Source organism: Chroicocephalus ridibundus, chromosome 2 (assembly GCF_963924245.1).
Source record: "Chroicocephalus ridibundus chromosome 2, bChrRid1.1, whole genome shotgun sequence".
Classification (NCBI taxonomy): domain Eukaryota; kingdom Metazoa; phylum Chordata; class Aves; order Charadriiformes; family Laridae; genus Chroicocephalus; species Chroicocephalus ridibundus.
In genome coordinates this window covers 111,271,905-111,284,562 of record NC_086285.1, presented here as the reverse complement: position 1 = coordinate 111,284,562, position 12,658 = coordinate 111,271,905, and the positions used below count along the sequence as shown (strand labels likewise).

The 12,658-nt window shown below is 39.0% G+C and overlaps 1 protein-coding gene across 1 annotated transcript in view; it reads left to right on the top strand.

The window, feature by feature from the left end:
- RNMT (RNA guanine-7 methyltransferase) overlaps window positions 1–12,658 on the top strand; it is a 19,542-nt gene extending 6,884 nt beyond the window's left edge. Inside the window, exons 5-11 of the mRNA XM_063326464.1 lie at window positions 329–444; window positions 2,404–2,585; window positions 3,195–3,359; window positions 4,497–4,614; window positions 6,833–6,934; window positions 9,224–9,257; window positions 10,861–12,658. Of these exons, the coding sequence (XP_063182534.1) occupies window positions 329–444; window positions 2,404–2,585; window positions 3,195–3,359; window positions 4,497–4,614; window positions 6,833–6,934; window positions 9,224–9,257; window positions 10,861–10,898 (755 nt within the window). The 3' untranslated portion in view covers window positions 10,899–12,658. The remainder of the gene's footprint in view (window positions 1–328; window positions 445–2,403; window positions 2,586–3,194; window positions 3,360–4,496; window positions 4,615–6,832; window positions 6,935–9,223; window positions 9,258–10,860) is intronic.

The following is a 12,658-nucleotide window of genomic DNA, read 5'->3' as shown; positions in this document are numbered from 1 at the left end:
ATCAATCACCTGGTATCCATTATTTGAAATTCTGGAGGCTTGCTTTGCACTTTTGAGGATGGGAGCTTTCTAAAATCTTCACATTACAACTTTTGCCTGAGGTAAAGACTGAAAATGACAGAGTTATAATCCCAAACACCTTCTACAAATTAAATTCCTTCTCTACAAATTTTTGTCAAGAAGTTTGTTTGTTCCCATCAAAGTGTAACTGAAGATCAGCTTTTATCCCTGCTGTAATGGGTCTGCTGTGTTCCAGTGATCATTCGATTTTTCTTTTCTGGGGAGCAGCATATGCACTTTTTTTTTTTTAATTTCTCTCTCTCTCTAGATATTGCTGACATTTCTGTGCAACAGTGCAAGCAGCGATATGAAGACATGAAAGCCCGATGTCGTTATAATGAACATATTTTTGATGCAGAATTTATACAAGCAGATAGTACCAAGGTACAGTTCCTATGCTTTATAACATTTTGGAGATTTAAAATTCTTGTGCTAAGCAAGCGTAGGAAGTGATGCTAGTGCTGTAATATTTAGGGCATGTATATTCTTAAGAACAGATTGTTGTACTACCAGGAAAATCAACCACATAGGTTACTGAGACATAGTTAAATGCACTTTGTTGCTGTTTTACACTGTAACATTCTTGAAGCCTAAATGTCTTTTTCAGATAATAAATCTTGTGCTTTCAGTTTCTTGCACTTGACAAAGGCAAGGGAATGACTACTTGCTTCTGGGGTTCTGGCAGCCAGCATGGGATGTTGGAAACCATCTTGGTGAATGTGTGTTTTATGCTGGAATGAATAAAGGATGTTTTCTGATTTGACTTTTACATTTTGCTTATCCTAGTATTTTTTTTTTTCTAGCAGCATTACTGTAATACATATCTTCAAAACTGGTGTGATGGAGCAGATATCTTAAGACTGTCTGGAAGCAATACTGAATACATTGCTGAGGCTTATGAGACAGTCTTGTAACCAGCACTGCTTTTGCTTCCTGGAAATGCGTCCTGAGAGTGCCCTGCTGATGCAGGCTGAGGGACAGAACCTACCTGGTTCTAGCATGTCTATGGAAAGGCTGAAACTGTTCTTCCCAGCCTTGCAGGGAGGGTTATTGGCTTGAATTCTTGTTTGCCTCTCCTTCTTCTGAGGAATATAGTCTGTTGCAGGTTCCAGGTCACCTCTCTCGGCTCAAAATTACAGTCAGGGTAGAGAGGAGGGAGCCTTGGCCAGGAGAGAAAGGGATATTTTCGTGTTGCTGTTACAGCTCAGTCTTACGTGCACACTTATTTTCTGTTGCACATTCTGTTCTGTCTGTCTGTGCACACAAAAGTTCATCTTCCTGCCTTTGTATCTCTATCACCTATGTTGTATATAATGCAAAATCTTCTTCTCACAGCTTGTCTAATTCTGCCCACCTCTGTTTCTCAGTTTCCTGTATCTCTATTTCTCAAAATGTGGAGGGGGAAGTAAATGAACAGATAAAACTGCTATGGATATGTGAAGTGTCCATTTTTGCCTTGCCCCATACAGGACTTTGACAGTATGTGGCATGAACTGGTAGAGATTGGAAGTGAGTGGGTGGATGGGAAGTCTGGGAAAGAAGAGAAACTTGGGTAGGACTGTTAAGTATGAAATATTTTAAGTATGGAATGCGTATCATGAGCATTGGGGAGAATTTTTGTGCTCCTGTCTTATGGTGGCTAACTAGTATTATGTAAAAGAAGCCTGACCAAGAAGAGTTAGAGAACTGCTGAGTACAGGGTCAAACTGTGGCAAGCTTTAACCTGACCATTTTCAAGGGCTTCAAGTTCTGCAGAATTACTGGTTACTTGGTCTGAGGTGGAGAGGAGTATGTTGGTACACATGTATGTATGTGTGAGAATACAGACAAATGCAACTTGTCAGGCAGGCAAATCGCCATATTTAAAACAAACCCTTCTCCTCTCAATTACATGTTTAATGGGTCGGTTCTTATTACAGAGACTTAGGAAACTGAAAATTCGTTTATTGTAATTGTTTCCAGATAAACAGTGGCTTGTTATAAACCCTCAGCAGTAAAATATCTCTGGAAACTCTTAGGTAACTATCCTTGAGTTTTGGCCTTTCAGGTGTAGTGGTGTTACTTGACAACATGAAAAGAACTTGAAGACGTGATAACTTTGAAATGTGCATGTGTATTCTTCTTGTTCCCAAATGTTGCATATGGTTTTCTGTGTAGTAGAGGACTTTTTACCTTTTACCTCTTAGCTTTTTCATGTTGTTCTCATTGAACTTGTGAAGGAATGGGGGCTGAAGGGACAAACGTCAAAGGATTACGGTACTAGTGTATTTGTTGAAAGACTTAAGTGAATCATGCTTGTTTCTGTAGCTCTTATTACTTTTTTTTCTTTTTAATCTATTTCAGGATCTCTTGTCTTCCAAATACAATGATCCAGATATGCGCTTTGACATTTGCAGCTGTCAATTTGTTTACCATTACTCATTTGAGACATATGAGCAGGCTGATATGATGCTTAAAAACGCTTGTGGGAACCTCTCTCCTGGAGGGTATTTCATTGGCACAACTCCAAATAGCTTTGAACTTGTGTAAGTACTTTTATATTCTATTGCCCTTCCAAAAGCTTGTGAAGCATTGTTAAGTAATAGTTGGTCTTACAGTGCTCTCATAAGTTTGTGCAAACAAAAGCAATTTTTTTGGCAACAATTTTTGGATTCTAGTCAGGAAAATCTTACTCGTGAATTTGACTCAAACAGGTAAATCTGTACTGGTCCTTGTCTTTTGCACTTGTGGCTCTTCTGGTATAGAGTGTAGCTCTTCATACATAAATCCTCTGTAGTGACTTAAGTACTGGCAAAATCGCGACAGCCTGGGGAATAACTCTCAGGGTTTTGCTGTGGTAGTTCCAAGAAGCTGGACTTGTCCATGTAGACTTTGTCTTGGCTAAACGTTAATTTTCTACGTCCGTTTAGTCCTTGGTATGTTGTATAGGAATGATAAACTGTTAAAACCTAGGATGATGCTTCTCTTCATTTCATTGTTTCATTGCCTTATTAGATAAGGAAGATGGGAAACTACAAAGATCACTGAATGCTGTAGTACTGGGAGAGACACTTTCAGGCCTCTTATGCATAGTTTTCTCTACTTGTTAAATTAAAAGCTGCTCAATTAATGTTTGTTTTTATCTCATTTTATAGAAAGCGACTTGAAGCTTCAGAAACAAATTCATTTGGGAATGAGGTGTACAACGTAAAATTTGAAAAGAAGGGAGAATATCCCTTGTTTGGCTGCAAGTACGATTTCCACTTGGAAGAAGTGGTTGATGTCCCCGAGTTCTTGGTTTACTTTCCATTACTGGAAGAGTAAGTTATACATTATACAGTGAAATCTGTGAAACATAATAAGCATAGGTTTAGCTTCTGTGTCATTGCATAACACTTGAAGAAAATTGTATTTTGCCTTTCTTATTATATTTTTAATTTCTTCATTTTTTGTTGTTGCTCCAAATGAAGAGGTTTCTTGCATTTGCATCCACAACTGTAATCTGTCTGTTGCACACAGTTGAAGGTGCTCTGGTCAGAACTTGTGAAGACTTAAACTAGGTCTTGCACAAGAATATCTGTACCTGATGTGTTCAGTCTGTCCACAAACCTTTAGTGCTGTCAACTTTTTCTTCTTTAACTTTAACTTTTTAGGGGGTTGTCCTTCAGCAAGCCTTCTTGTATATCCTCTCCATCATGGTGCGTCTTTGTTGTCTTCTCCAACTTTCTTTGGGTGTTTGTAGCATTTTTCCTACAACTTATTTTTTCTTCCTCTAAATCTTCTTCATCTGTGAGCATATGTTTTGCATTACCTCTGTGTGAATTCATATTTTGCCTTTCCCAGTGCGTCTCCTGAGGTACAGACAAATATTTCCATGTTGGGGTTTTTCCTGCCATTCAAGCTTAGTATGGTTGTTAGACAGTATTAGGCTTTCCCTTCAAACCTGTATATTTTCACACACTTCATTTGTAGTGAAGTTTCATTCTATTAAAAATGCCAGTATCTGTCAATGACACCTGTAACTTTAGTGTTTTATGACCGCAGTGTCTGCATAGCGTTGAGATGTAAGGCACTAAATCTAGTAGAAATAGGTTCTCTCTAAGTATATCCGTAATATCTGACGTGACAGGGTGATGATACTGCAGGGAAAATACTGTAGTCTGCCTGGAAGTTCAGATGGAACTTACTTCTCTGTGTTGGGAGAAGAGGCATTTTTCTATTAAAATGTTTGTAAATGACTTCTGTGTAGATTTTTGTTTTCCTAGTTAAAAAAAGTGCAGTTTCTGATGTTAGTGCTTTTTTTTTTCATCTAAATGTGTTTACTAAAAACACGAATTCTAGAAAGAGTGTAATCCTAATGAATACCATAAGATGTCACTGTGGCTTAAAATTGTTCCTTTGAAAATAAATCTACAATAATTTTGTGGCTTCCCTAATTAAGCTTATTATTTTGACAGAATGGCGAAGAAGCATGGTATGAAATTAGTCTACAAAATGACATTTCGGGAATTCTATGAAGAAAAAATCAAGAACGAGGAGCATAAAATGCTGTTAAGGAGAATGCAGGCCTTGGAGGTAAATATGGAGTTAATTTGTTTGATTTAAATAGCATTTTACATCTTGTTAATTATTTATGCAATAATTGAAATTCCTGTTGTGAACATTGTGCAATTAATTAAGGGCTACCAATAGAAGAACTAAACTCCTGTGGCTGAAAGTGTGACTGTGGTGAGTTGACCTTGACTAGCTGCCAGACACCATCAACCTGTTCTCTCACTCCCTCTTCCCAACAGGATGGGGGAGAAAATATGAAAAAAAACTTGTGAGTCAAGATAAAGACAGGGAGGGAGATGGCTTAGCAGTTACCGTCACGAGCAAAACAGACTAAACTTAGAGAAGGTTAATTTAATTTATTATGAATAAAAAACCAGTAGAATGGTGAGAAACAAAAACAAACCTAAAAACCCCTTCACCCCACCCACTACTTGTTCTCAGGCTCAACTTCACTCTTTCACTCCTGACCTTCCTATCTCCTCTTCCCACCCTGCAGCGCAGGGGGATGTAGAATGGGGGTTGTGGTCAGTCCATAACACGTTGTCTCTGACACTGTTTTCTCCTCACACTTTCCCCCTGCTCCAGCATGGGTCTCTCCCATGGCATACAGTCCTTAACAGACCGCTTCAGTGTGCGTTCTCTCCATGAATGCAGTCCTTCGGGAACAGACTGCCCCAGTGTGGATTTGTTCCTCACAGGGTTGCAGCTCCTGCCAGAAAACCTGCCCCTTGTTTGGCTCCTCTCCATGGGCCACAGCTCCTGCCAGGAACTTGCTCTGGTGTGGGCTCTCCACAGGCTGCAACTTCCTTCAGGGCATGTCCACCCAGTGCAGCACGGGGTCCTCCAAGGGGTGCAGTGTGGATATGTGCTCCACTGTGGTCCTCCATGGGCTGCAGGGAGACAATCTGCCATCATTGTGGTCTTCCCCAGGGGCTGCAGAAGAGTCTCGTCTCCAGTGCCTGGAGCACCTCCTTGCCCTCCTCTTTCTCTGGCCTTGGTGTCTGCAGGGTAGTTTCACGTTTTTCCTCGCTCCTCTCTCACTGCTGTTGGGCAGGGTTTTTTGCGCTTTCTTAAATAGGCTTTCCCAGAGGCGCCCCACTTGTGGCTGAGGGGCTCAGCTGTGCCCTGCTGTGGCTCTCTTGGAGCCAGTGGAACCGGCTGTGTCTGGCATGGGAGACCCGCCCTTTCCTCCCAGAGGCCATCTCTGCAGCCCCCTGCTGCCATCAGCACCCAATAGAGTGATTCAGTTTTGTAGATAAGATATCAGTTTTGAGGCAAGTTTTTGTTTTTACTAAGTAGTAAGCAGAAGGACAAGAACCATGCCTGGTGTGAGAGTGGCAACCATAATCGATTTCTTCCTCAGCAGAGAGACTGAAAGCTGGATCTTTGTGCAAGGATTGAAAAGATAGAAAGTAATCTTTGTAGGAATAAAAGGACAGGCCATGTTTGTGAAGAAATGGCACCTGTAACAGCTTATGTTTTTGCCCAATGTTTTTGCCTTTTTTTATTTTATTTTCAAGCTCTTACCCTGGATGACTTCAGCATCTGCAGAGAAGCTTTTCAATGGCATCTCTGAGGCTTTGGTTTTACTTACAGTTCTCTGTGCTTCCCTCAAAACTATCAAGTCAAGTATCTGGTGGCTTATTAAACTGAGCCACACGGCTGCAAGCGGACTTGACTGTCTTTGTTGACTCTGAAAGGGACAGTGCTTTGTATGGACTCATATTTCCAGAAGCATGGTGACACAGCCTTTGACATATCAGCTTTGTTCTTAGGAAAGTGAGAGTTGTCTTAAATTAGTGGCCGCTTACAATTGAGGACTACGTTGTTAAGTACAGACCATTATGCAGTAACTGGGATCCTTAATAAGTGTAAGTATATGTTAGTTTTGAAGAATCAGCTGTATACTTCTGTTACAGCTCCTGTGTGTTATTAAAGCATTTTAAGCATTTCGCTTGAAATCTGACAGTTGCTCATTTCTTAATACTGTTTCTCCTGTTTTGGAGACATAAGAATAAAAGTTAATTTATAAATCCTGTGTGTCAGATTTTCTGGGAAGTAGGGAATATCAGACCTGATCTTGTAGGTGCTATAAAGGAGAGATTTAAATTTAAAATCCTCTTAGCCCAGAACAGAGATCAGTAATTACTATGTTGTGACAAACCCTTGACTGATGTGATTAATGTATCTTATTAGGCAATTCATATATTTTTTCTTACTTTTTTTCTGTGTTCTCCAGCCATATTCTACATTTGGTGATTCCAGGCTTGTTTCTGATAAACCTGATGATTATGAGCACGCAAAAGAGTTCGTCAAAGATGGCAAAGCGAAGTTGCCATTGGTAAGTTCCTTCTTATTTCACTAGAGCAAGTGGTGTCTAAAATTGAGGTCCTGATCTTTTGGACATGTGGTGCCTTCTTCATTTCAACTACAGTGAAATTCAAGGTATGAATGTCTCTGTGCATGTGAAAAATCGCAGAGCTGCAGGACTGAGTACTTCGTCTAGTCTATACCCCATACTCAAAGAATCGAATTCACTTAATTTGGTAGCTATTAAGAAATTTGCAGCAGTGCAAAAGGGAAAGGATGTCTCGCCATCTTCCTTGGCAGCTGTTCTAACATAACTCTTCTTAATTTGAAGAATTTTCTTGTTTCTGGATCATCACAGTAACAATTTAAAGCTTTAGCTTTCTTCTTTTAATAATCTGATGGGAGAGTTGAAAAGTTTATTCATAATACCATATGTATTTGAAATCTTGAACATTGTTTTTCTATTGTCTTTTTGGGTGAAGAAGATCCAACTCCCTTCTTGGCCGATTTTATTGAAGTTCTGTAAATGCCATTTTTTTAGAATTTGCTGTGTCTTCATTATTTTAATCTTTTAACAGAACTCCTAGAATTAGACTAGGCCTACATGCATAAAACTAAATCTATATGTTTCCAGCTTCCATTTTATTAAATACAGTATTCTGTTCACATTCTGGAATGAAAAGAAACTTTCTTTGTGATTATTATAATCTTACCTTGTACAAAACTTAGTCTGCTATCTTGTCATATATTCTTCTGCATTTCTCCTGTTTTGCAGGTTGATTTATGACTTCAGAAATAAAAGAATAATTATCCATCTTTAATGGAGGTCACATTAGATTTTAGATCAGTGGTCCAATTAAATATGTTTTTTTCTGCTTCTAGTCCTGTATTCTAATGCACATGGTGGCTTTCTGAGCTTGCTGGCTTTCTCATGTTTTTATAAAGGGTTTTTCTTTCTTTGTAGTCCTAGGAGTACATGATAATGTTGGAGTTATCTGCAGCTGGTCCCCTCCCAGCCTTTCATTCTTCTGGATCGATCTCAGAGTTGGGTGCATGATGGACAGGAGCCTGCACAGCTGCTGTTCCTGGGAAGTGAGCAGGAGGACAGGCAATGTCTGCTGTCATTTTTCCCCAGGAACTGCTGCCATGTGGCTATTGCCTCTCCATCTGTAGCCAGGCTAGCTATTCAGGGTAGCATATAGCTGTGGGTTTGCTTCTCCCTGTGCATTTGGGGAGTTAGGCTGGATGGCAACATTGCAAAGGCTTGGTTTAACCTAACTATTCATGCTGAATGGTTCCTGATCAGCAATGTTGTCTCTTTCACTCTGAATTTTAGGTCTTTTTTTGTGTTGAAGCTCTTTGACAAGAGAGAACCAAAATTGGAGACTAGTTTGAGTAAAGATTGTAGTTTTAGTAAAATTATATGCGGTTACTGATGGATGGCATCCTATTTTATTGTCATAGGTATAACATGAGGCTGGTCAGCTTTAAAAAGAAAATTACTGTATCACGTGGCAAAGAAGAAATCTGCTTGAACAAGCCTTTTTTCACTAGTGTTTTAAAAGATGAATTATTTGGTCAGTGGGTAGCATATGGGCTAAATCATGCCCCCAGTGAGGACTCACTAAAAGGGAATGGAGTGGGCAGAGCAGAAAACGAGCTTATTGTTGTTACCTCATGCTTCTTAATTGGTAAAGTAAATGGCAGCTGCTTTTTACTTGTGTACTTGCTCTGCTTTCATCTGAAATGCTGAGCTAGGAGTAGGTTTCCTAGGTTGCAAGGCATGCTGTTTTTTCACAGTGTGTGAGCTGGGTTGGAGTTAGTCTCCTGCAGGTAGAGTGTTTGTGGGCTGCAGGGTGGGAGGTATGAGGTGGAGGCAGGCAGTATTCCTGGGAAAGGTGGCAGCACCGTGATACAGGGCCTCTTCTTCTGTACGAGTGATGGGCATCTTGGGCTGGAGAGCGGCTTGAGCCAGGTCAGGTCACACTGTTGTGTCGTAATGGGACCCAGTGTGCCTCTGCATTGCAGAGGCATTCAGCCCAACAGACTGTTGGCCCGTTCTCCTATATCTGTGTAATTTAGGTGTGTTCCATTATCTGGGGTGTTCCAATTCCTTACTGTCCTAGTTATTGGAGTTAGAAGTATCTGTGGTCTACAATAATGCTCTTCTCATCCCTAAATAGCCAGCCAGTGTGGGTGGTTAGAAGTTGGTCTGTGAAAGATTGATAATCATGACTTAAACTGGTGTTCTATTGTTTCCTCACTTTTTTTTTGTTGAAACTGGATTTCTAAATTTTTTTTTTTATTTGTCCCCTTCTAGGGAACCTTGAGTAAATCTGAATGGGAAGCAACAAGTAAGTATTGTTTTGAAAACTCAGTATTGACTGAATGACTGCTATGGAAAGTGTGTAAAATAGCCTGTTGGTTATGGAAGAAAAAACATCAATCAGTCAACTATGAAACAAACTCCAGTTGGGACATACTTTCATCAAAAATAATACAAATCTGTTTTGGGAAGAGAGGGACCGAAACCTTACTCTTTGCCTGTGGTGATACGTGTTTCAGGAAGAAGTAATTAAAGCATGGATGGTGAAGTATTTGAATGTTTTATAAAGGGAGGAGAAAAGAGTCAGGGCCTCGGACACTGAAAAGGATACACTATTGTTAGATATGTTTTGAAATTTTGTGAGCATGTGCCATGGGAAACTTTTGACATGCTTTTGTTCCAATGTTAAGTTTAATAACGCTCAGATATAAGGGACTGAGAATTCCAAGGATAAAAACTGGCTCCCAGAGAGATTATTACTAACTTCTGTGTAACTGCAGCCAACCAGTGTTTGCATTTTGCAGACCGTTATACTTGTGTTAGTGGTTTAAAAACAAATAAAAAATGCTGTTCAATTAATGAATGAAAAAATCTTTAGTTAAGGTGTTTACTTTCTTAAGTTATTATCTATTTTTTCAAGGTATGAATCATAAGGTAGACATTATTCCAGCAATGTTAAGAGTATTATATAAACTATTAATTTAATTGAGAGGGGCTTTTTGTACCTTTAAAAGTTCAGTGATGACTGTATTTTCTTAGTAGTCCCTTTGTTTCAGAGAGATGTGGAGTACAGAGCTTCTGATAGTTAGGATATAAGCACAGCTTGCGTGTTGCATGGAACTTCACTTTGCTTTCTCTCTGAGGCTTGTCTTGAAAGATTTGCAATGTAGCTATGGCACCTCATCCATTAAAACAAAAGCTGAGATCAAGTGGAAATCCATAAATGTTTAATTAAGAGTCACGGTCTCAAGAAACTGGTTTAACTTATCTGTCTGGTATGAAGCGTAGCTGGTGTTGATTGTATGCCAAATAAGTATTTCCCAAGGGTGCTGGTGTGGACTGTATGAGCATTCATTTCTAGAATCATGCTGTCCTGGAGTTGAGAAAATGCCATCTAGTGTTTGTAGATATTTCTTCTTTGTCTGTGATATTTTAAGAGAAAATTAATAATTCTGTACCATGAGTTTATTCACTTCTTAATTAAAAATGAACTTGATCATTTCACCCCTAATTGTCCATTACTGTGTATGTGAAGGAGTCTTTAAACTTTGTTGCATACGACTTTTTATGCACCAGTGAGTGTTAATTATGTGTAGAATAGCATAGTAATTTATGAATTACATTCACATTTCATTAATATCATTAACTGAAATTAATGTTGCATTAAACATATCAGTAGTATTTAAAATACTCTGCTTTTGTGCATTCTTAGCTCTGTTGTGAAAACATGTCTAAACCGTACTGGAATTGAACACTAGTGTTACTCATTGGGAAACCATACCAGTTTTTAGCATTTCAGTAACCTGCTAACAGGTTGTTCGGGCAAAGTATCAACCTGTTTACATTTTGAAAACTTAATCAAGTGGCAGAGGAGGAAGCTGAAACTTTAAATACTGCATTTTCTTTTTTAGGTATTTACTTGGTATTTGCATTTGAGAAGCAACTGTGAAACTTCACATACTGGGTGCAGCAAGAAGAGATCATATCCATGTGCAAGTTGGAATGGTCAGAAATCCATTGTGGCAACTATTTTTTTATTTTTTATTTTTTAATTATCAGAAGTGTGCAGGACACTACCGAAAACTAGAGCAAGCTCATGAATCTGAGTTACATTGCCTGTCTGTGACAGATGGACTTGTGTGTGTATATATAAGAAAGATTCTGAACCAGTCTTTTTAAGCATTTGTAAGCAATCTGCATGCTCTCAAAACTCATGTTTGAACTTGACACAACTTTATGTTAGAAATAAATGTTTTGTTAGCAGAAGTATGTTTGTGATTACAAGCCTGACCCTGCACTTCCTGAAATTGATGGAAAAAGGACTGTTGACTTTGATGGTGCAGAATGAGGGCCTAAATATTGTACTGCAAGAGCTCAGTATATTCAGACATATGGGGTATGTCTACATTGCATGCAGAGCTAAGTGGCAAATAATACCCGAGTCAGTTTGAGTACCTCTGTGCTGTGCTCAGGCCTGCAGTGTAAATCTACCTTAGTGGTATTCAATTTGTAGTTTATGTGGTAAAGTCCCACAGTGTTCCTGTTTTTCGTGCTTGCTGATATGTAGTGTCACTTCATGGTGCTTTCAAGATTAAACGAGTTTGTTCTGTACAAAACTGCTCTGAAATAAGTGAATTTCTAAAGTTTTAAGTCTCTATGTTGTTTTTCCAAATATGACTATATGATAACCAATAACAGCTGCTGAACTTAGATTACTGAGTATTTTCTGTTGTACTAAAGACTCTCCTGAATTTTTGGTAGTTTTAATGTTTCCTGAAACATATTAGACAGATCTTAGACTGTGCTTCTTGTGTCATAAAATTCCAAATGGGCTTGGCAGAAGGATGAGCTATTAGTGGTGATGGAGAACTCATTGCAGTCCTTAAGGCATTAGGAACACAGTAACATGCTGGATCATGAACCAGAAGGAGAGCCTGTGTAACGTTTGAGGATACTAGAAGTTCACTCTGGGATGGAGGGCTGTGAATGTGTGTACGCACCCCAGTACGTGTGGATAGCAATCCCCAAATTAGAGCCCAATACTTTGTGAGTAGAATCCAATGATATCAATAGACAGAAGTCTGCCTAACTACCATCTTAACTGCCCGTCAGTCTCTTAGAGCTGGATTTAGGGATTTCTGACATGCTGTTTCGTCTGCTTTCCATGTGCTTGTAGCCATCCGCTACTGAGAGGGCACGCGTACTTCCTGTTTTTTCCCCTCCCTTCTTGGCCTGACAGTAGCTGTTGGCTAGTATAGTTTACATAGAGATGAAATGGTGAAATGTTGATGGTACATGAGTATTTTGAAAAGCTGTAATAAACCTAGGAAAGAACGTTTCTGTTACAGAGCTAAGCATTCAAATTATTTGAGTTTGTAGTTGTATTGCCTTCCCCCTGTATTTAGGTCATAGTCCTGATTTTTTGTATAGGTATTCTTCTATACAGTAAAAAAAAAACCTTCACCAAAGCAGTAGAATCACAACCAGTTCTGCTGCTGAAATTAAGAAAACAAGACTCTTGTCTGCTAGAATTAGTACTCATGAAACTAGCTGAAAAATGCTGACACTTTAGAAATGATGAAATGTTTAATTGAAACTTGTGTGTGTCAACGCTAGTTTTGTTAGATTTCTTGTATCAAATTTCATTTGAAAGTTCATTGTTATGCTATTTTTGGAAGAAATCAGAATAATAAAAAGAGGGGAAATCCA